This window comes from Papio anubis, chromosome 14 (genome assembly GCF_008728515.1).
Source record: "Papio anubis isolate 15944 chromosome 14, Panubis1.0, whole genome shotgun sequence".
Lineage (NCBI taxonomy): Eukaryota > Metazoa > Chordata > Mammalia > Primates > Cercopithecidae > Papio > Papio anubis.
In genome coordinates this window covers 10,593,812-10,616,271 of record NC_044989.1, presented here as the reverse complement: position 1 = coordinate 10,616,271, position 22,460 = coordinate 10,593,812, and the positions used below count along the sequence as shown (strand labels likewise).

Sequence of the window (22,460 nt, the reverse complement as noted above, 5' to 3'; positions counted from 1 at the left end):
AATCATGTTTTAAATGGTGACTGGGGTGCCGGGTTAGCAAGCAGACACAGAATGAGTAGTGCACCTGAATTCTAGTATGAACTTGAAGGCTGGATGAGAAAGGGGAACTAGAATTATGTTTCCTTATCCTCTTATCTAGGCACATTTTCAAAACAGTGTATCTCCTTCCTATTTTCTCTTTTTTTCTATTTTTGAGATGGAGTCTCACTCTCTCTCCCAGGGTGGAGTGCAGTGGTGCAATCTCAGCTCACTGCAACCTCCGTCTCCCGGGTTCAAGCGATCCTCCTGCCTCAGCCTCCTGAGTAGCTGGGAATACAGGCGCACACCATCATGCCCAGCTAATTTTTGTAATTTTAGTAGAGACAGGGTTTCACCATATTGGTCAAGCTGGTCTCGAACTCCTGACCTCAGGTGAGCCACCGTGCCCTGCCTCCTTCCTATATATCTTTTTGCTTTTCGTCCTCGGTATCCATAGCTTTCCCTGGGTACCTAGCGCCCCCTGCTGTCCCTCTCTCGATGACCTTGCTCCTCCTCCATTAGTCCAGCAAATGTTTATTAGATGCCTACAGAATGCAAGAACGAGCTTAATAACCCAAATGATATTGGTGGGATTTCAGGTAAAAGGGAAAATCCATATAGAAACTCATCTTCTGTTTTTTATTTATTTCTCACTCATTCCACAAAATATCTGAAGCGTGATCTTTTGTTCTCTAAGATCTAGTTAGATCGTAAGTAATTTAAAAGGCATATTTGCCCTATAAACCAGTCTGGTTTTCTAGGTGGCTGTGGACAGAAGCCGGAGCCCAGTCTGAACTTGAGACCGCGTTGGGGATTGGCGGGTTTGGGTACCCCGCCATGGCCGCCATCAATGCACGCAAGATGAAATTTGCTCTGCTGAAAGGCTCCTTCAGTGAGCAAGGCATTAACGAATTTCTCAGGTAATTTGTTTTCTTAGGTTGTTTATTGTTTTTTCTCTTTGTTTGGTTCTGTCGTAGTTTTTTATTTGAAACTAGGTGTATATATAAGCCAGGTAATAAATGGGATTTCAAAATGCAAACTAATTCCAGAGAATTTAGAGTTTTTAAATTATCTCCCTATTCGTTCCTTTTTCCTTGGAATACTCTGCTTGCTGGATGAGGAGACCGCATTGCTGCCCTCAGGCCGCCCTGTGTGCCATTCTGTGCATCTGGCCCTGGGCTCTTCCTAATTCTCATAAAAGCCTCATGGGGCCGGGTACGGTGGCTCATGCCTGTAATCCCAGCACTTTGGGAGGCTGAGGCGGGCGGATCACCTGAGGTCAGGAGTTCGAGACCAGCCTGACCAACGTGGAGAAACCCTGTCTCTACTAAAAACACAAAATTAGCCGGGCATGGTGGCACATGCCTGTAATCCCAGCTACTTGGGAGGCTGAGGCAGGAGAATCACTTGAACCCGGGAGGCGGAGGTTGCAGTGAGCTGAGATCACACCATTGCACTCCAGCCTGGGCAACAAGAGTGAAATTCCGTCTCAAAAAAAAGCCTCATGGGCTAGAGGCAGCCCTGTCTGTCCATCCTCACCCTCATATTCATTGTAATCTTGACCTTGGGTAAATGTGGTTTCCATTTCTGGGCACTTGGCTTTGGAATGTAGTTATTTATTTGAAAATGGGTGTTCTTAAGTGACTCCAACAATGTGCAAACAACATGATAGGTTCTCAAAACTCTAAAACAAATATACAGAGTTCTCTACCCTGCTCTGCTGTTCAACTCACCTAATCATCTTTTAGGCAATACAAGGCATTGACCTAAAGAGGTTTTGCTTTCCATTCTTGCTTTCTTCCGTGTTCATTTCTTAGCTGCTGTGTAAGAGATGTTCAGCACACAAAAGGTAGTTGAGAGGCTTGTGATGAATAATGACTAGGAAGAATAGCGTGTGAAAGCCTGCAGTGCTCTTGCTGCCAGTGTTCCTACTTGACGCAGAAGTGTGTGTGTGTGCTGTGTGGAGAGTAGGAGCTCCAAAGTCAGGCACCTCAGTCCCAGCTCTGCCTTGAGTAGCGAAGTGGGAGGCATGGAGGAACCCTGTGAGATCAGCTGCTTCAGCCTCTGCCTAGGGGTAGACCGTGGCTCCTTCCCTCCCAGCTCTCACTCGTAGTTGGTTAGTATGCTTAATGGGTATTTTATTTTATTTTATTTTATTATTTTTTTTTCCTGAGACAGAGTCTCGCTCTGTTGCCCGGGCTGGAGAGCAGTGGCACAATCTTGGCTCACTGCACCCTCCACCTCCCAGGTTCAAGTGATTCTGTTGCCTCAGACTCCCGAGTAGCTGAGATTACAAGTGCCTGCCACCACACCTACCTAATTTTTGTAAAGTAGAGATGGGGTTTCACCAGGTTGGCCAGGCGGGTCTCGAACTCCTGACCTCAGGTGATCCACCTGTCAGCCTCCCAAAGTGCTGGGATTACAGGTGTGAGCCACCACGCCTGGCCAAGGGGGCGTTTTCATTAAGAAGTTTATGGGGCCGGGCGTGGTGGTTCACGCCTGTAATTCCAGCACTTTGGGAGTCTGAGGCAAGCAGATCACTTGAGGCCAGGAGTTCGAAACCAGCCTGGCCACCATGGTGAAACCTCGTCCCTACTAAAACTACAAAAAATAAGCTGAGTGTGGTGGCATGGGCCTGCAATCCCAGCTACTCGGGAGGCTGAGGCACAAGAATCACTTGAACCCAGGAGGTGGAGGTTGCAGTGAGCTGAGATCGTGCCACTGCACTCCAGCACGGGCCACAGAGCGTAACTTGGTCTCAAAGAAAAAGAAGTTTGTGGACTGCGTAAGTTTGTGATTGTCATAGAGTAGTATTTATTAAATCATGAAGTCAGAATGTGAATATAAATATATCATGTAATTTTTTTTTCTAATAATAGGTTTATTCTAGCCCATTGGTGCCATAGATTGTTAGTCTAGCTCCATTATTCTAGGAGTTGTTTGCTGAACTCTAAATATTTGTGCCCACAGTATTTCTAGCTCTGCTTTCCCAACAGCCCGATTACACCAGGTCTGGTATGTTTCAAGTACTGATATTTCTACACATATGCACCCCGCTCTCTGCCATCCCACTGTACATGTCAGCCCACTGCTGACATGCTTCCTCTGTACAGGTTCACAGCAGTCTTACAAAACTCACAGGCAGCCCATGTTCTGGATCAACTTTGATAATTATTTATGTACTTAATTTGTATTTCAGCAAATGCTCTGCTATTTTTAAAAACTTACTGATAGCAACTGACTGTATCTGATGCAGGGGGCTTAGTTGGGAATGTTGAATCTGGTTGTAATGTTGTCCGTGATTAAAAAGATAATGTTCTCGAGGTGTTTCTCAGGAATGTACTGCAGCAAGAAAGAAGAAATGTCTCAGCATAAACAAAGTAGGCAGACTGTTATTTTCAAAGTTGTTTATTCTTCTGCACCAGCAGTCCATAATAAATGTGTGTGTGTGTTTTGGTCATTTTTCCCCAAGGGAGCTCTCTTTTGGGCGTGGCTCCACGGCACCTGTAGGAGGCGGGGCTTTCCCTACTATCATTGAGAGAGAGCCTTGGGACGGCAGGGATGGCGAGGTGAGTGTCCGGGAGGGAGGCTGTGCGGGCAGCAGTCCTGGTTTACTGTCTTGAGGCTGTGCATCTCTGCACCTGGAGTCAGGTCCTCTCCATCAGACCTCAGCCCTGGGGCACCCGTGGGCCTTTTAAAAGGTTCTTCTCTGAAGACCCTTCATCTTCCTTATCACAAGTTTAAGTGCTGCATGTCATTTGATATTCTTGACAGCCAAGACACTTTCCAGTAGTCAGGTTGCTTTCCTGATTATTAGCTTAAAGTGAACATTTAACCTGGAATTCATTTACTTTATCTTAGAAAAACAGAAAATGATAGCTTTGAAATTAGCACTTATTTCTGCACTGTTGTGTCCCACCCTCCTCAAAAGGACATGTTCGGTGGCTTCCAGTGTTAAAGTGGTGAGTGATGTGATGTCGAAATGTTTCACCGGAGTTCTTAGCTTTTCCTTCCATATAATTGTAGGTGCGAAGGTCCGGGTAGGGGTCAGACTGAGGAGAACCTGGGTTGTCAGCAGGGGTAGCTCTGGAGAGTTGCGCTTCTGTGAAATGAGATGTTGGCCTTCCAGGGCGTCCCCTCTGCAGATCTAACAGTGGCTTTCTGTCCCCCAGCTTCCCGTGGAGGATGACATTGACCTCAGTGATGTGGAACTTGATGACTTGGGGAAAGATGAGTTGTGAGAGCCACAACAGAGGCTTCAGACCATTTTCTTTTCTTGGGAGCCAGCGGATTTTTCCAGCAGTGAAGGGACATTGTCTACAATCAGATGACTCTCCCAGTGGCCTTTTAACCAAGAAGTAGTACTTGATTGGTCATTTGACAACACTGCAACAGTGAACTTTTGCATCTCAAGAAAACATTGAAAAATTCTATGAATTGTTGTAGCCGGTGAATTGTATCGTATTCTGTCACATTAATATTTTGAAGAACACTCGGCTGTCGAAACGTTTTTCCCTCTCTCTGACTGCTGCTTGGATGTTCTTGGAGGCTGTTTCTTATGTATGGGTTTTTTAATGTGATTCCTTCATTTGAATATTAATGGCTTTTTCCATTAAAGAATAAAATATTTTGGATAATGCCGATAAATGTATGAAATTAGTATCTGCATCATAAATTCAGAGTGATGTTTAGCAGTAAATTAATATTTTGAAGTGATACACAGATATCTTTCCTCCCCCATAAACTTTTTTAAACAAAAAACAAGATCTCTTTGCTTCAGATGGCGCCATCAATGCCCCCCACAACAGAGATTTTACATGGAAATCGGGCTCAGTGAGCACTGATTTCCCGCCCAATATTTGTCTTTGGGCTGTCTCTAGTGACTAATTATTAAGGAATCTAGCTGGTTATACAGTGCAAGGCTTTCTATGTTGTTATGAACCTCAGAATAGCCATTAAGACATGAAATACAGCAGCAGGTTACCAATGCGAACACGTAGTTCGCATTTATGTAAAACATTCAGAAAAATGAAGTTTTGAATTTGTTAGAACCTTCAAAGGACTTGAGAGCATTTTATTGTAACTTAAAAAAAATAAATACAACTGTCACTAACTTTTGTGAGCAATTTCTCTGAAAAAAATCTTAGTTCTGTAAGACATTTGAACCATTCTCTGGCTAAATAGTCTGCACGAACATGAGACACAGGTGCCAGCTGGCCTTTCTAGTCGAGAAGACTAAGGTCAATATGGAAGTAGACATAGGGAAAATAGTCTTGGTTATTGAGTTGCAGTCCCGGGATCTCCACAGATGCCTACAAAAGAAGACATGGTCATGTTCTAAGTGCATAAACTAGTTTCCTGTCTTATACTTTCATTTTTGAGGAAGCTTTCCAGGCACCAAGCGTACATTCTGCTCTGCGTAGCTGTGGCCCACCCGCTCTAGCCCTCTCCTTGCTGTGCTTTAATGTGTATGACATGTAGATTTTCATAACAGGCTAACAAATTGTTTTGTTTTTGAGACAGTCTCTGTCACCCAGGCTGCAGCGCAGTGGCATGATCTCAGCTCACTACAACCTCTGCCTCCTGGGTTCAAGCAATTTTCCTGCCTCAGACTCCCAAGTAGCTGGGATTACAGGCATGCACCACCACTCCTGGCTAATTTTTTGCTGCTGCTGGTTTTTTTGAGACAGAGTCTTTCTCTGTTGCTAAGCTGGAGTACAGTGGCGTGATCTCAGCTCACTGCAACCTCCGCCTCCCAGGTTCAAGCGATTCTCCTGCCTCAACCTCCCAAGTAGCTGGGACTATAGGCACACACCACCACACCCAGCTAATTTTTGTATTTTTAGTAGAAACAGGGTTTCACAATGTTGGCCAGGTTGGTCTTGATCTCTTGACTTCATGATCCACCCGCCTCGACCTCCCAAAGTGCTGGGATTACAGGCGTGAGCCACTGTGCCCGGCCCAATTTTTTTTTAGTAGAGACAGGGTCTTACCATAACCCTTGACCTCAAGTGATCCGCCTGCCTCCCAAAGTGTTGGGATTACGGGTAGATACCAGTTTTTTGAAAGTATCTCCCATTCTACGGTAAGATGCTGACCTTACTGTGGAAATACTGCTGTTTCTGGATACCTACATCCAGTATGCTTGTAGCGGCTACTTCATCCAGATGTCGGAAGACAGAGTTTAGAACCTCTCTTAAACGCTTGGTGGATGACTTCTTAAGCGGCTGCAGGAGCACTGCCTGGAAGTTCACTGGTAGTCCATACCTTTTCAGATAGACAAAATATGTCAGTTACTACTAGAAATGCGAAGACGGATAGAAGGAATCTGACAAGACACGAGTACATTCCAAAGATGAAAAGCTTCAACCAACACAGCTTCGTAAAGTCAAACTCGAGCAAAATGCTTAGGGTAGCGGTGATCTCGATAGAAAAAGCTCTAGAATTTGCTAACCCCCTTCTGATACCTAGTTTTCAACTGTAGAGCCAAAGAGGGTATCCCTCGGGCCATGAGTGACAGTTCATGGCGCGTGCTCAAGCTGAATGCAGGTAGTTGGACTGAACATTCGGACTCAAGGCGTTTGTCTAAAACCCAGCTCGGCCATTTTTCTCCACTAAAGGAGAGGCAAAAATCTGGTTTCTCAAGGTGGTTATTATTTTCGCTGAGTTCTTGGGTAGATAGAAAACATTTTTAATGTACCTAGTTGGATACCTGAGCCCATGAAAACCAGTTGTTGGGGTGAGCTGTTCCTGTGGTTTTAGCCCACACAAAATACAGCAAGTGCTGTAAATGGCAAACAGTTTGTGATTGTTGAAGTATTTTTATACTCTCAGGGAGCAAAGGACTGGATGTTCAGTAGTTAGCACCTGTGTTCCCTTGGGATCCCTAGGCCTTGATGTGAACTCCATCTTTACAGGCCCTTTCACCCACCTATTGCTCTGATTTATCTAGAGTGGGGTCTGCCATATACATCAGTCCTGGGAGCAGGACCTATTAATATTACTAAGGTTTTACTTTTTTTTTTTTTTTGAGACGGGGTCTCGCTCTGTCACCCGGGCTGGAGTGCAATGGCACGATCTTGGTTCACTGCAACCTCTGCTTCCCAGGTTCAACCTGTTCTCCTGCCTCAGCCTCCCAAGTAGCTGGGATTACAGGCACCCGCCACCACCACACCAGGCTAATTCCACCATAGTCATTACCAAGTTGTCCTGGAGGTTGTTTATCCATCTAGGACCCATCCTTAAAGCTGAAAGCACTGCTCCCCCAGCAGTGTGGCTTGAGGGAGAAGCCTGTCTGTTGTGCTTGCTGTGGTGGGTGGTAGGCGCCCTAGGTCCTTAATGGACATGCACTCCAGCCCTTAACCTTTCCTCAGCCTCTGCGCTCTTCCTGCGAATAATGCCTTCTCCATTCTGCCCAGAACAAGACCCCATGCCAGGCGCAGTGGCGCGCACCTGTAATCCCAGCACTTTGGGGAACCAAGGCAGGCTGGATCACCTGAGGTCAGGAGTTCAAGACCAGCCTGGCCAACATGGTGAAACCCCATCGCTACTAAAATTACAAAAATTACATGCCTATAATCCCAGCTACTTGGAAGGCTGAGGCAGGAGAATTGCTTGAACCCAGGAGGCGGAGGTTGCAGTGAGACAAGACTGTGCCACTGCACTCCAGCCTGGGCGACAGCAAGAGTCCATTTCAAAAAAAAAGGACCCCAGGAGCGACTGGCCCATCCCCCTCATTCTCCCCAAGGCCCCGCCCCATGCTGTGCCCTCCTCTGGTCAAGGCCCTGCCCCTGCTGTTCCCTGCAGTCACTTGGTGGGGAGCCGTTCATGCTGAGGGACTGTAGGTAAGACACCCTCGACCCTCCGCTGTAGGGCTCGGCCCTCCTACTGTCGCTTCCCTTGATCAGCGCCCTGCCCGGCTAACATAAAAACGCCCACTGCACGCAGCTCTCATGCCGCCGGGCTTCCCGAGAGCCAGATCTGAAAGTCTGATGCCTGTCACTCACTCCTTTAACCACTGCCCACCAGCGTCTCACACCGATGCCCTCCTACCAGCCAAATCCCAGGGACAGCTACAGCCTTCACTTTTCCTTCTCGCACCTCCTCTTGCTCCTTAAATGCTGGGTGTCCCTGTGGTACTGTTTCCCGCTGCCACGCTCCCTGGGTGATCCGTCCACTTACCTGCTACTGGTAATTGCCTAACATCTCCCCCGACCAGACCCAAGGATCCAGCCTCGCCGCTGCCCCACCCCCCACCTGTTTTCGTCTTGGGTCACTTAAGCAGCTGGGATTCGTCATCCATGAGGATGAACCCCACCTCCTCAACCAAGGACTGTGCCTGCATCACACTGGCTTTATTCAGTCAACAAACATTTCATGTCTACTCTTTGTCCAACTCTGTGCTGGGTGGCAGAGGTACAGAGAGAAGCCAGACTCAGTGCCCAGCACAGGGACAGAAGGAAAGCGGCTCCTGAGACAGGAAGATAGCAGCAAGCGCCAAACGGGGTGCAGACCGACAGGAGCCCAAAGCAGCAGGGGCGTGTGCACTTTGCCTCGTCCCTCCTTGCCTCTGCGCTTACTCTGAAGAACTGGTTAGCTCAATATCTGTTTTCTTAGATTATGGTACCCCCATACAACGGAATATGATGAAGCCATTAAAAAGGATCAAGTAGCTCTACTCATACTGATCTCCGAGGATCCCACAAAGCAAATGGAATAAGCAAGGTGCAGAACATTGAATCCCCTTTTGTGGGAGTCGCAAGTGTCCCAAAGCCATTTGCCGCAATGATCTCTGGACAGTGAGACTCAGGAACTTCTCACAGTACCTGCTTCTGAACTTGACTTCTTGAGAATTCGTTTTGCATCTGTTTTTAGGGATAATACTTCGCTTTATTGAGCCTAAGTACTAAGTACTAAGTATTAAGGAGGTCGGTCTCGACCTCTCTCTTGGGCAAATGTGCATCCTGAAAGGCATGGACAGGCTTCACTGTGTTAGGACTGAGAGCAACTAACTTCTGAGATGGGCAGGGTTGATGTGAGGCTGTGTATACTAGAGATGGCTAGAATACTCCCAGGAGCTGGGTACACCCTCCAAGCCAATGCTGCCATCTGTGTCGGTATAGGCTTTTGAGATGGGCGTGCACAGGTGTGCATGGGTGCAGGTGTGGGTGTGGTGCATGTGCAGGGCAGAAGAACGAGGAACCAGGGTCAGATCTGTACCTGGGCAGACCACACACTGACAGCCTCATGGAAGGTGAATTGGAGGCCAAGAACAAAGAGGACGCTTATGGCAACAGCCAGGCCAGTGGGGCCAGACCCGTGGAAGCGAGAGTACAAAGGCAGAGTGGACCGGGCCTATCACAGGTGTCCAAACTGACCCTGAAGTTTGGGGTCTGATGAGGGGAAGGATGAGGAGGCCACTGGCAGAAACAGGGAAGCAGAGGAAGGGGTGTGGGAGGGGAGATGAGACAGATACCCAGATAAAGCCTACGGCAGGCGGATGGCAGGACTTAGAGACCAGGGAACATGGGCAGGAAAACGAGGGAAAGTAGGAGACATCGGCCAGGGGGACGGCAGGGAAGGATGAGGAGCTCTTCAGTGCAGGCGGGGAAGGGGTCCGCAGGTCACACAGAGGGTCCCAGGGGCTGGAGGAGTCCAGGAGGCTGTGAGTCAGAGCAGCAGGCAGGGCACAGCGCTCCGTGATGCGGGACGCAGCCACACGGGCCAGGAAAGTGGCCTTCAAAGGCGTTTCCTCTCTGATTCTACTTTCATAAAAATCTGTAAGAACCATGTATCTATTCATAAAAAACCAACAAACCCTACGCCTAAAGGGGCACCCACTGGGATGCTGGCAGTGTTCTCTCCTGGTGTTAAAATTACAGGAGATTTTTATTCACTCTGCTTACCTAGAGTTGCCAGATTTCCCACAGTGAAGCAATTTTTGGGTTTTTTTGCTGGAGTTTCTCTTGTTGCCCAGGCTGGAGTGCAGCGGTGCGGTCTGGGCTCACTGTCATCTCCACCTCCCGGGCTCAAGTGATCCTCCCACCTCAGCCTCCCAAGTAGCCAGTACTACAGGCCCACGCCACCACTCCTGGCTAATTTCTTATTTTTAGTAGAGGTGGGGTTTCGCCATGTTGGCCGGGCTGGTCTCACGGTCCATGACAAGGGCCTATCTTTTTTTTTTTTTTTTTTTTTTTTTTAATTAGGCAAAGGCCAGGCGTGGTGGCTCACGCCTGTAATCCCAGCACTTTGGGAGGCTGAGGCGGGCAGATCACCTGAGGTTAGGAGGAGCTCGAGACTAACCTGGCCAACATGGCAAAACCCTGCCTCTACTAAAAATACAAAAAAGTAGCTGGGCATGATGGCGGGCTCCTGTAATCCCAGCTACTAGGGAGGCTGAGACAGGAGAATCTCTTGAATCCGAGAGGCGGAGGTTGCAGTGAGCCAGGAATGCGCCATTGCACTCTAGCCTGGGCAACAAGAGTGAAACTCCATCTCAAAAAAACAAAAAAGGCAAAATAAGCTCTGTTGCTGGTGGTGTGGTTTTGGTTTTCTCTCTGGACTGCCCTGAGGGGTGGGGCTTCCAGGCCGAGGATGGAGGCAGCCCAGGAACGCTTTCCGGGAGCCACTGGGGCCCTGCAGGCTTCATGAGGGTGGGGACAAGAGCCAGCCAGAGGGTCCACAAGGGGCATGCGGGTAGGGCGCTGGGGAGAACCCAGATGACACTTGCCCCAAGCGTGGCAGGAGCGGCGGGAGCAGACAGCAGGGGACGCAGGGCTGAGGGAGGGTGTATTTGACTCGGAACTGAGCATGTTGCCAACTGCCACAGTCACAGAAAGGAGACGGGTGGAGGGTGGAGAGAAGGCAGGAGCTGGGGCGCCCCCATAGCTCCCGCACACCCTGTCCATCCTCAGTTCAGCCCCAGCCAGGGCATCACTGCCACGCACCTCAGCACGGACTCCACAAACACTCTGAGGGCCTTCACGTGGATCCAGGCGATGAAGGCTTCGCTGAAGTTCACCTTGAGCCAGCGCAGCAGGGGGCCCTGAAAGGACAGAAGAGCCCGGTGACCCCTCCTGGCCACCCCGCCCAACACAGAGCCAAGAAAGGACTTGGGTTTTGACAGAGCACGCCCTGAGCTGAGAAGAAGTGCCCAGGAGCCAGAAGCAGAGAGTTGGTCGGACCAGCCCTGGGTCAGGCTCAGGACCTCGAGGTCCAGGGCGCCTGGTGCCGGGGAAGCTCAGCAGGCCAGCCACCCGGTGCATGCACGGGGCCACCGCAGACCGCAGCACGGGGAGCTGGGCAGCCCCTGACCTCGGGGCTTTCAGCAGGCAGCCAGGGGCTTCTGCCTGACACTGCACAGCCAGGGAGTCCACCTTCTCAGAGGCTCTGCCCCCAGGGTCCTGGCATCAACCACAGCAGCGCCTCCCCTCACAGCCCCACCTCACGTGGCCACAGCAGCAGCCACTGATACTGGTGTGGCAGGTCCTCCTGGGAGCTCAGAGTCTTGAAGCAAGAGCTCCGAGCTCCGGCCCGACACTGCAACTGCCCACAAAGGTCAGGGGTGGGTTCAGCAAGGGCAGCCAAGGGAGGAGAGCTGAGCTGCTGACCACCACCCCAGCCAGGGCCCTGCTTGTCCCAGCTCCAGCCACCTCTAGCCAGGGGCCCAGGGAGAGGCGCCCTGGCCGACAAGCACCCTTCACTCCTGGCGGGGGCAGCTCCAAAGAGGCCCTGCAGATTAGGAGGAAGGCATGATTCTGGCTCCTCAAATTTAAGACCTCAAAAGCCATGTTAGAGAACAGAAAAATGCAAGGATTCATTTTCCCAGAAGGCGCCTGAGCTGGCGAGGAGATGCGAGCCAGGGACCCCGGGGTTCCCGGGGCGTTGCTTACCTCACCCTCGCCCTCACTCTCTCTCTCTCTGTCGGTCTGCCCCGCAGCAGGCCTATCAGGGTTACCTAGCGGGGTTACCTTAACCTTGTGGTCCGGGAAGGTGGATGATCCCTTTTTAAGAGCAACACAGGAAGTTTGCTAAAGGCACAGAAATGATTTATTAATCTTTCAGCAAACATGCATCACAAACAAATAAATCATTCTCATCGCCTGAAAGGCACGTGAGAACAAGCTCAGGAATTCAGGCCCACCCTCGAGACTCGCGTGCTGGCTAGACTAGAGATGTGGTAGGCGCCCGCCAGGCTCCCAGAGTGGTGAAGGCAGAGGGAGGGGCAGCGTTAAGGCCTTTGGGTTCCATATTCCAAGCACAGAGCCAATCTCTGGCAGAGGGGTCAGTCCTGAGCCCCCTCCCCTTGCTTGGGCTTGGCCAGGAACCCCATCGCAGGCCGACCAGGACAGCACCGGGAGGCATTAGTGGAAACGGCTGTCTGCGCTCTGTCAAGGTGGCTCCACCATGCCCAGCCACAGATGCCTTCCTGGCATTCGGGGGGCACCTCGGCGTGCACAGTGCAGGAGATGAGTTGGGCATGCATTTAGGACACTCACCCTTTCCCATTCTGTCTCTGCAAACAGGTGGGAAACAGGGAAATCCCACTTTGCTCTCAAAGTACACTCAAACCCAGGGCCTGGCCTGTCCCTCTGGTTGACGAGTGACAAAAAGGATGCAAGACGTTTGGTCATGCACTTCTAGATAGGCCAGAGGGACCAGATTCTCAGGAGGCCAGCGGGGCTGACCCGAGCTGAGAGTGCCTCCACCTCCCGCCCACAGAGACCCTGGCAGGGCCCCCAGGGCAGTGTGGGCAAAGGCTATGCCGCGTAAACTATGCCAGCTGGGAACCTGAGCCACATGTGGCAGGTGGCAGGCTCCTGTGTGTCACCCTGTTCCCTGCGGATCTGGCAGGCCTGGGTCAGTGCCCAGGTGGGTGCCAAAGGCCCTGCTTCGCCACCTGTCCCCAGCAGGGCCTCCCAACGTGGAGGCTGCCATGGTCTAGCCCCATCCAGAGATACTGTGCAGGGGGGCGGGACCAAGACTGAATCGAGCTGGGAAAAAGCCTGGCTAAAGAGAACAGCCGGGGCATGCCCAGGTAACGAGGGTTTCAGGTGAGCTGAGGCTAAGGAAGGAAATGCTTTGGAGCTCAGCTTTCACTGGGGGAAATCTCTCCTGCCTGGTATCTGGGTCTGTGGGCCCTGCTCTGAGGACTGGAGCACCCAAAGGGCCAGGGGTCCCCAGCACCAGCTCGGGTCCTTGTCCTCAGGAGGGGACACCCACCCCACAGGCTCAGCTGGAGCCCAGCAGCCTCTGGCTCTGAGGCGTGTCTCACTTGCTGTGCATACACATGTCCACACACACACACACGCACACACACACGTGTGAGCGCCCTGTGCTTCTGTTTTGGGGAAGGAGGGTGAAAAATCCCTATATAAACGTTTATATTATCAGCTCTTGTTTCCTTCCTAAAGGGAAACAGACCAGACCAGAAGGGCTCCGAGAACCCCACTATGGGGGCTCCGTGACTCGGTTTGCTCGTGAGGGGGTGCTGCTCATCTCCAGTCCCTGCGAAAAGGTCGCTAGGTCGCTGACAGAGAGGCCAAGCCCCCAGGAGCCCGGAGTACACACTTGAAGGGACGGACACCGGGAGCACTCCCTGCCTGCCCGCGGCCATGGCACTCCTCCCCACGGAGGTCCTCACAGCGCCGTGTTCACAAAGCGACTTCCCCCCAAAGGCCTCAAGAACATTCTACTCATTCCTCCCGCCCCGTCACTAGAGGCTGGACTGGAAGGTGCTCCACAGAACCCTCCCTGGTGGGCACGGGGAAGAAGGGGCCCAAAAACACCATCCAGACAGGCTCCTTCCAAGTGGCCCGGCCTAGCCCAGCACCGCGGCGGGAGGACTGAGTATGGAAGATGCCCACTTCACGGAGCGGCGGGGTGACCTTCCCACAGCTCTCCTGCTCACATTTCAAATGCGAGCATCTAGTTGTGCTCCCTGGGGAGCTAAGCTGTCCTCCCACATGAAGGGTTTCTGAGTGGCTGTGGTTGGAGGTCTCCAGATAAGCACCCCTCCGTGCTAAGGACACAGGGGAGGTCAATACAGGGGCTAGTGGTGCCCTGGAAACCTCACGGCTGCGATCTCCAAGGCCCAGCACTGCCCACCCTGCACACAGATGCTCCCGCCTGGAGCCCACGTGCCTCGCTCAGTTCCAGGAAGCCCTGGCGGGTCATCCGGCCAGCTTTCCTCTCAGAGCCTCAGTTTCTCATCCGTACTGTGGAGTTAGCAACCCCTTCCTGGCAGGGCGGTGCTGGGGACCGTGAGAGCGTGTGTGGAAAGCGCTGGCTGGGGGGACCCCCGGCTCCCGCCCCCGGCTCCCCCGCCCCCAGCTCCCCTGCCTGGGCTCCTTTGTGCTCACCGTCCCCCCTCCCAGACCCTGCTCAGACGTCCCCTGAGAACAGATGGTCCCCGTGGTGTGAGCCCAGGAGCCTGGTGGGGACAATGAGAGGGAGAGCTGGAGACTTGGGAGGACTCTTCTATCCCCAGGCCACTGGGTAGGGGCAGGAGGAGCTGCTCAATCACATACTCACATACTGTTGCTTCTTATCGGACAGTAATCTGGCCATCTCCTCCCTTTCCCTTTTAATTTCTTTCTCATCATAGTAAAATTCACGAACAGTGAACCTTAAAACAAGCAAACCATGGGCTTTCACTCAGCAGCTTTCCAGAGGGGCAGAGACGCCCCGCAGCAGGAGATGAACGAAACCTGGAGGACACTTACTTGTTTTCTTTGGCCTTGGTTTTGAAGTCTTCGATCACTTTTCGAAACAGAGTCACAGTGAAAAGGCCCCCCTCCTTGTCCTCAGTAATGAGTCTGTTGGAGAGAAGCATCTGTTGGCTGGACTCACTGCCAGGCCCTGTGTGGGACTGGGGCTCAGAGGCCCCCGGGGCCTAGTGGCCTGCACTTGGGGTCCCTGGCAGCAGTCGAGGGCTGGGGAACCAAGGACACTCCCTGAGATTTCCTAACCCCTGGCTGCCTGCCCTTCCCTCCTGCCCCTTCCACACTCCTCCAGGCTAAGGCCTCAGCGGGGCTCGGGGTGCAGGCAGTGCAGGGGCCTGGGCTTCAGCGCCCGCTTATCAAATGCCTGAGAGACCAAGTCCCCCTGGGCCGCCGTCACCTCAGCTGGCACGGGGTGTCCCTGGCTCTGATGTGCCGCCTGATAGTGAAGCGGAGTGGTGGAAACTATCTCACAAGGTCCATTTCACTTGCAATGTCACAAAGTCCTAACGGAACACAGCCTCCCAAGCACGTCTCAACCCAGGACCACTGGGGCCACTGTCTCCAGCAACTCAGGAATTCTTGGGGCCGGCAGTCTAAGCATCTCTGAGTCCTATTGGCCAGAAGACCGGAAGTGGGAGCCCTCAGGGCCAGACACGATCTTACAGCATGCTAGCAGGGTCACCCTTTCTGTTTCTCACAGCCCCTGCCCATAGGGGCTGCCCCCAGGCTCCAGGTATTTCTAGAGTCATCTGTGCAGGCTTTCAGGTGGCTGGTGACAATGAAGGGCCTGAGGCTCTGGTCTGGGAGGCCAGGCCACCTACCAAGGCAGCCGGTCCTGGCACGGATCCCCGGTGCTTGGTATTTAAGAGCAGTGAATGCTCCTGCCAGCACACCAGCTTCCAGGGCCAGCTCCTCTGCTCTGGAGCCTTACTCCTCTTCCCTGCCTCCCCTGTAACCTCGGGCTGTGATTGTCCTGTTCCTTGCACCTTTCAATTTAGATCCCGATGATTGCCATCTCCTGGCCCTGGGAGAGCCCCTTCCCCCAGCAGGGGCCCCAGGGCAAAGGCCTCGCACCAGGAGCTCTGTATGTGAGGAGTCAGATGAATAGGCTGGCTGCCTGATGAGCATTCTAAAAACCTCTTCAAATTACAAACCATCTCAGCCATACAAAAAGGTATAGAGGAAAATGAGTACCATGCTGGGCATGGTGGCTCACACCTGTAATCCCAGCACTTTGGGAGGCTGAGGCAGGCGGATCACCTGAGGTCAGGAGTTCGAGACCAGCCTGACCAACATGGTGAAACCCCACCTCTACCAAAAATATAAAAATTAGCTGGCTGTGTTGGTGCACGTCTATAATCCCAGTTACTTGAGAGGCTGAGGTAGGAGAGTTGCTTAAACCCGGGAGGCCGGAGGTTGCAGTGAGCTGAGCTCGTGCCACTACACTCCAGCCTGGGCAACAGAGTGAGCCTCCGTCTCAGAAAAAAAAGGAAAATGCGCAGCTTTGGATCAGCCACCCAAAACCAAAGCTCCAGCCGGTGAAAGCCCACGTGCTCCTACCCCATATGTGCCACTCACTCCATCCTGGGCCACCACCATCCTGAGCGTGGCCTTCCTCCCCGTGACCCATCCCCACAATTCCCTGTGCACCTGTGTGTGCCCGAGTCACACCCATTTCACATCCATTTCACACCCATTTCAGACCCATTTCACATCCATTTCACATCCATTTCACACCCATTTCACATCCATTTCACATCCATTTCACACCCTCTGCTCCTCTGCAGCAGCCTTTCCCCTTCTTCCCTCCTGACACACGGGGCCGGCATCCTTGGTTCCCCCGCCACACAGTGTCCCATGATGGACACAGTTTGTAACCTGCCCTCCGCCTGTCACTCTGCCAGGGTCCACTGGCCACTCCTGCTCTGGCCCCCGCAGGCCACACGCCGAGGCTGCTTTCCCTCCCGGCTCCCGCTGTGGCCGTTCACTGGGCAGCTGCTCAGGCCAGGGCTGGTTTCCCCCTCTGGCAGGGAAGAATTGATGCTGAGCCGAGAATGCAGAGCCAGAATGCAGCAGAGGCAATGGCATGGAGAGGCTGCTCAGCCAGGTGGGGCCAGGGCAGCCTTCCCAGGGCAGGGGCAGGGAAGTGAAGTTTTGAAAGAGGAAGGCACTCTGGCATGTGACAAGGTGTGCGACGCTGACAGAATTCCAGGCCAAGGGACAGGAGAGGGCCCAGGTGTGGAGGGCTGGGGGGCCTTACACCCTCAGGGCATGTTTGGTGGTTGGGTGCCCTGAAGCACCCAGGGGCCCTGGGAGCAAGCTGGGGTCTCACTTACTTGGTTGATCGAGGGACCACCATATCTGAGAGAGATTCGTAGGTTTTTTGCCATTGTGAATAGTTTGGTCTGCAAGAATACAGAATCATTCCGTAATTTTTTGCAGAAAAGGCTCTTGGGTATCCTGAGTGCTTAGGAAGCTGCACACCCCTTTTCCTGAGGGCCTTAAGGTGAGCAGGGATGGGGTCAGAGGGAGCCCTAACCTCCCCTGAGGCCCGGCTGTGCCCATGGGGAATCCCCTGCCCACCTCCCCAGGGTACCCACAGAAGTCCCTTTGTGAAGAGCTATGGATGCACTTGGGGCTCACTAACAACCATCTAATCTGGGCCCCTTGTGATCTTGGGCAAGCTAACCAGCCTCTCCAGCCTCAGGACAATGGGAATCACCAGACTTCCCAGGCCTTTGGTGAGGATGAAGTAAAATAATGTCGACCACGCGTTGGGTATATAGAAAGCGCTCAATAAATGGCTGCTTCTGTCATGGCCACAACCTCTATCACCCAACAACTGTCCCTGCTGGCACAGCCGCGGGCAGGGCCCCGTGAAGGAATGACTGTTTCCCGGGAACTGGGGCTGGGCAGGGAGCATCTTCGTCCACTCTGCCCAAGTCACCAACGGGCCCACCTTCCTCTCTACTGGGCAGGGCCAGTTGCCTTCGTGATCGCTCAGCACAGGCTAAGTGAGACACCCACTCGCCCGGCACTCACTTGGGGACGATGACCAGAAGTGTGATGAGATACTCAGAATCCAGCACGAAGTCCTCCTTGCTCACAATATCACTCAGTGTCCGGGTGAAGAGGTTCCCCCTAAAAGGCAGGTGGAACAAAGGGTGTGAACGGTGTGAGCAGAAAGGGACACAGTGACCCCACAAACCCATGCCCAGGCACTGGGGCTGAGGGGCAGTTCTCAAGGCAGGGTGGGCACCAGGGATGCTGGAGCCTAGAAGAACACAGCAATTCTCAGCAATGATTGCTCCCCGCCAACCGCAGGGCCAGGCTCTGTGCTGGGGTCACAGCTGCTGCCTCCTCCCCTCTAGGGACAGGGAGGCTGGCAGGGCCTCAGGTACTATCACCCATCACCCAAGGGGCTGCCAAATCCAACACCTCAGTGACCTGCACTGCCCCGGTGCGCGGTGCCAGCCACAGCTGCTACAGGAGGGGGGCCTCGGGTGGCAGGCAGCTAACGTTACTCAAGTGTCAACACCACGGCCAGCTCTTGGAGCTGCGTGAGCCATCCTCGATAGAGTTCCGTGTCACTTTACAGGCCTCCCAGCCCAGCAGCCAGGGGACACTCACCTGAAATAGCTTTCTACATGCCCAGTGGACCTGGTCTGAGTGGAGGGTATGGTATTATTGGCACATGGATCAAGGCTGTCAGATCAGCAAATGCGCCAAGATCAAACTACCCACGCTGTATGCGGGACCAGCACGGGGGCGGTGACGTCGGCACAGAGTGCTTCCTGGGAAATCGCTCTCCAGCACTCAGCCATGGCCAAAGCTTTAAAGGCAATGGGAAACACCCTCCTCAGGGAGCCTGTGTGGCTTCTTTGCTGTCTCCTGCCTGAACATCACTGACCAGCTGCATGGCCATGGATAAAGCCCTTAGGTTCCTCCTCCCTGGGCACCACATGCATGAGCCTCCCTGTCCTAGAACTGAACACATTACCCTTATACTGTCCCACCTCTCTCCCTGGCTCACCTCTGAACCCCCAACACGAAGCCAGCTTTCCACACGTTTGTCGAATGAATAACTACGAGCTCTGCAAGTGCAAAAATTGTATTGTATTCTGCTTTATATCTTTAGGGTTTAGCGTCAGGCCTGAGGGCACAGTGCATACTTGGTACATGTACAACAAAAGAAGAAAAGAGAGCGCAGAGGAGGGAGTTAGAAACGTTCATCCCTCTTCGTACGCCGCCCTCTTATACTTGCTGTATGTGCTCAGTAAATCAATTAAAGTCACTGCAAATCAATGAATGATCAATGAATGATGGAACCTCACCAGTTGAGTGAAGAGGCTGGACCAGGTGTTTGCTCAAGTCCCAACCAGTCCTGAGGAAATCCATCACAGGGTGATGCTGTGTGAGTGGATGGCCCCATGGTATGCGGGCTCCAAGCTAGAATGGACGGATGACCCATCCCCACTTAGGGCTCTCTGTGCTGGCGCCTGGCCTCTGTCCCATACTCCAGAGCTCATGCCCACTTACTTTTGACACAAAGCCAGGCATCCAACAGCAAGGGTCTCCAGTTGAAGTGGGCTTTTTTTTTTTTTTTTTAAGACAGAGTTTCACTCTTGTTGCCCAGGCTGGAGTGCAGTGGCGTGATCTCGGCTCACTGCAACCTCCTCCTCCCAGGTTCAAGCAATTCTCCTGCCTCAGCCTCCTGAGTAGCTGGGATTACAGGTGCGCACCACTACGCCCAGCTAATTTTGTATTTTTAGTAGAGACGAGGTTCCTCCATGTTGGTCAGGCTGGTCTCAAACTCCTGGCCTCAGGTGATCTACCTGCCTCAGCCTCCCAAAATGCTGGGACTACAGGCATGAGCCACTGTGCCTGGCCTAAAAACCATCTATGGATTTTAATTTTCTTTCCACTAATGTACCATTTGCTGTTTTCACAAGAAGACAGCTGGCCCAGTGACCCTCCGAAGTGGACTGCAGAAGTGGGGGTACCTCCCAGGTAACATTCTGTTTGCTTACAGCAGTGGGCCAATCAGGGGGAGGGCAGTTGGTTCGGGGCTCCCTGCGTCACTTCCCTTCTCTGGAGTTAGGGGCCAAGTGTAGGTATCATATTGAAAACTCTACAACTGACCAGGGTTCTCGGAGAACAACCAACAGCATCAGATCCAGAGTCTGGGGGGACTGGGCTGCTCCTCCATGCCAGCCAACCCCACCTCACCCTGTTCAGGAGCAGCCTCCCCAGCAGGAGCTCACCTGGCTTCTCTCTCTCTCTTTTTTTTTTTTTTTTGGAGACAGAGTCTCACTCTATGCCCAGGCTGGAGTGCAGTGGTGATCTCAGCTCACTGCAACCTCTGTCTCCCAGGGTCAAGTGATCCTCGTGCCTCAGCCTCCCAAGTAGCTGGAATTACAGGTGCACACCACCATGCCCAGCTAATTTTTGTATTTTTAGTAGAGACGGGGTTTCACCATGTTGGCCAGGTCAAACTCTTAGCCTCACGTGATCCACCCGCCTCAGCCTCCTGAAGTGTTGGGATTACAGGCGTGAGCCACCATGTCTGGCTACATGGCTTCTCTTACACACCTCCAACAACAGGACACTCACTACCTCACAAGACAGTCCCTGCCACTGCGTTGCTGAGTTAACACTTTTCTCTGGCGTCTCTACCATCGTGGCGACTGTTCTGCCAGCGGAGCCTGCTCCCTCTCCCACACAGTGGTTCTTCAGGTGGGTGGAGAAGGCACCTGAGTCCCTGAGGCTGCTCTGCTCTTGTCCACAGAGCCCACTACCCTGCTGCGCTCTGCAACGGGCCGTGCTCTGATATCCTGGCCTCCTGTCAGCCCCGGGGGCCCTCTGTGCAGCCTCCACAGGGGAGGACTGGGTGCAGCACCCAGGCGCCCTGGAGAAGCTGGGAGACGGAAGCGTGTGGTGAGAAGCAGCACGGCCGCATCCTCTTCCCTGGGCATATGCACGGGGCGTGATCACCCTCGCCTGGCCCTTTCCTCCTCTCCCAGCACGCGGCTCTTGGAGAGGTGAGAGTGCCTCCACCTGTCTGTTTGTCTCACTGTCATGCACGGGCACAGACTCCCAGGTGGCCCAGTGGCAGGACAGGCAAACGCTACGCCCCCGCCAGGACTCGCCCTCGCCAGATGTGGAGGCTGGTGAATACACACATGGATTTCTTTTCCAGGTTCTCCAGGTTTGTCTTCAGAGTGTTGTAAGCGGCCGTTCGGGACTTCAGGTCCATCTCGATCTGCGCCAGTTGCTGTTTGGGAAAGCAAAAGCTCCTGGTGACCTTGGGCACTGAAGGACTTGGCTGAACTTTTGGAAATGGCCACAAAAGCTCATGGTGCGTTCAAGAAAAAGAACTGCCCTGGCCATTTGCCAGGATGGCTTCCGTTTACCAGCATTTGGCCCTTCCAAGGAGCCCCTGTGTGGCACCCAGGCGCCAAGCCATGATGGCTTTTCTAGGATGACTCAATGAGCCCAACCTTTCCTGATTTCAAGCCCATCCTGAACAGTCGGGACATCCACACCCACACCTACCCTCTCGGGCTCTGCTGGAGGGCAGCTCAGGCTGACCCCCAATCGTTGCTTCCAGGAGGACCCGACATTGCCTGGCCCTCACAAATGCCCCGTCTCCTGGCTCGGCTGTGCCAATATCCCTCGCATGTGTTGGCAGGGGCAAGGAAGTGCAGTGGACAGAAACAAGACAGGCCCAGGCTCAATCCACGCCCTCCTGCTTTCTGGCCGACTGGCTCAGGTTCCCCATTTGTTCCAGAGGGCGGATAATGCCAGTGCTAAGAGCCGACTGTGCCAGGCTCCTTCCCATTCCCTCCTCGCAGCCCCATGCAGTAACACCCCACCAGCTTAGGTAACCGGCCATGGCAGGAGCATTTACACCACGGCCATCAACAAATGCTACAGGCCAGCACACGGCTGCTGACGGGAGAATCTCAAGAGTTAATAGATGAAGAAAATGGGTGCTCCACAGAATGCCAACAGCTTTAGTCTAAATATATACATTTTTATACATGGATGAATCTATTGTAAACTTTTTTTTTTTTTTTTTTTGAGACGGAGTCTCGCTCTGTCGCCCAGGCTAGAGTGCAGTGGCCGGATCTCAGCTCACTGCAAGCTCCGCCTCCCGGGTTTATGCCATTCTCCTGCCTCAGCCTCCCGAGCAGCTGGGACTACAGGCGCCCGCCACCTCGCCCGGCTAGTTTTTTTTTTGTATTTTTTAGTAGAGACGGGGTTTCACCGTGTTAGCCAGGATGGTCTCAATCTCTTGACCTCGTGATCCGCCCGTCTCGGCCTCCCAAAGTGCTGGGATTACAGGCTTGAGCCACTGCGCCCGGCCCATTGTAAACTTTTAAACATTGGTTACCTTTTGGGAGAATAAAGGGAATGGGGGTGATGATCACAGCTCGAATGATTTTATTATTTTAAAGATAAAATCATAAAATAATTTTAAAGATAAAATAATTAAATATAATTAAAATGATAAAAATGATTAAATTAAATGATTATATTCAAATGGTAGGCTGGGCAAGGTAGCTCATGCCTATAATCCCAGCAATTTGAGAGGCCAAGGTGAGAGGATCACCTGAGGTCAGGAGTTTGAGACCTGCCTGGCCAACATGGTAAAACCCTGTCTCTACTAAAAATACAAAAATTGGCTGGGCATGGTGGTGGACGCCTGTAATCCCA

At 52.7% G+C, this 22,460-nt stretch overlaps 2 protein-coding genes across 6 annotated transcripts in view; one reads left to right on the top strand and one right to left on the bottom strand.

Annotated features, from left to right (window-relative positions):
• The window catches only part of PDIA6 (protein disulfide isomerase family A member 6), a 28,304-nt gene extending 23,173 nt beyond the window's left edge, over nucleotides 1-5,131 (top strand). For both annotated transcript variants that reach the window (XM_021924571.2, XM_003908276.4), the window contains 3 exons: nucleotides 780-938; nucleotides 3,491-3,587; nucleotides 4,191-5,131. In XM_021924571.2, coding sequence (XP_021780263.1) covers nucleotides 780-938; nucleotides 3,491-3,587; nucleotides 4,191-4,259 — 325 coding nt within the window. In that variant the 3' untranslated portion in view covers nucleotides 4,260-5,131. The remainder of the gene's footprint in view (nucleotides 1-779; nucleotides 939-3,490; nucleotides 3,588-4,190) is intronic.
• The window catches only part of ATP6V1C2 (ATPase H+ transporting V1 subunit C2), a 64,753-nt gene continuing 45,703 nt past the window's right edge, over nucleotides 3,411-22,460 (bottom strand). The window contains exons 6-14 of one of the 4 annotated variants that reach the window (XM_031654930.1): nucleotides 20,924-21,015; nucleotides 17,784-17,882; nucleotides 17,078-17,146; nucleotides 14,742-14,834; nucleotides 14,551-14,644; nucleotides 11,910-12,047; nucleotides 10,965-11,062; nucleotides 6,153-6,285; nucleotides 3,411-5,330 (exon numbers count right to left, since the gene is read on the bottom strand). In XM_031654930.1, the coding sequence (XP_031510790.1) occupies nucleotides 5,241-5,330; nucleotides 6,153-6,285; nucleotides 10,965-11,062; nucleotides 11,910-12,047; nucleotides 14,551-14,644; nucleotides 14,742-14,834; nucleotides 17,078-17,146; nucleotides 17,784-17,882; nucleotides 20,924-21,015 (906 nt within the window). In that variant the 3' untranslated portion in view covers nucleotides 3,411-5,240. Of the gene's footprint in view, nucleotides 5,331-6,152; nucleotides 6,286-10,964; nucleotides 12,048-14,550; nucleotides 14,645-14,741; nucleotides 14,835-17,077; nucleotides 17,147-17,783; nucleotides 17,883-20,923; nucleotides 21,016-22,460 lie in introns of all 4 variants that reach the window. The other 3 variants (XM_031654931.1, XM_031654932.1, XR_004178182.1) reach the window with 3 other exon arrangements.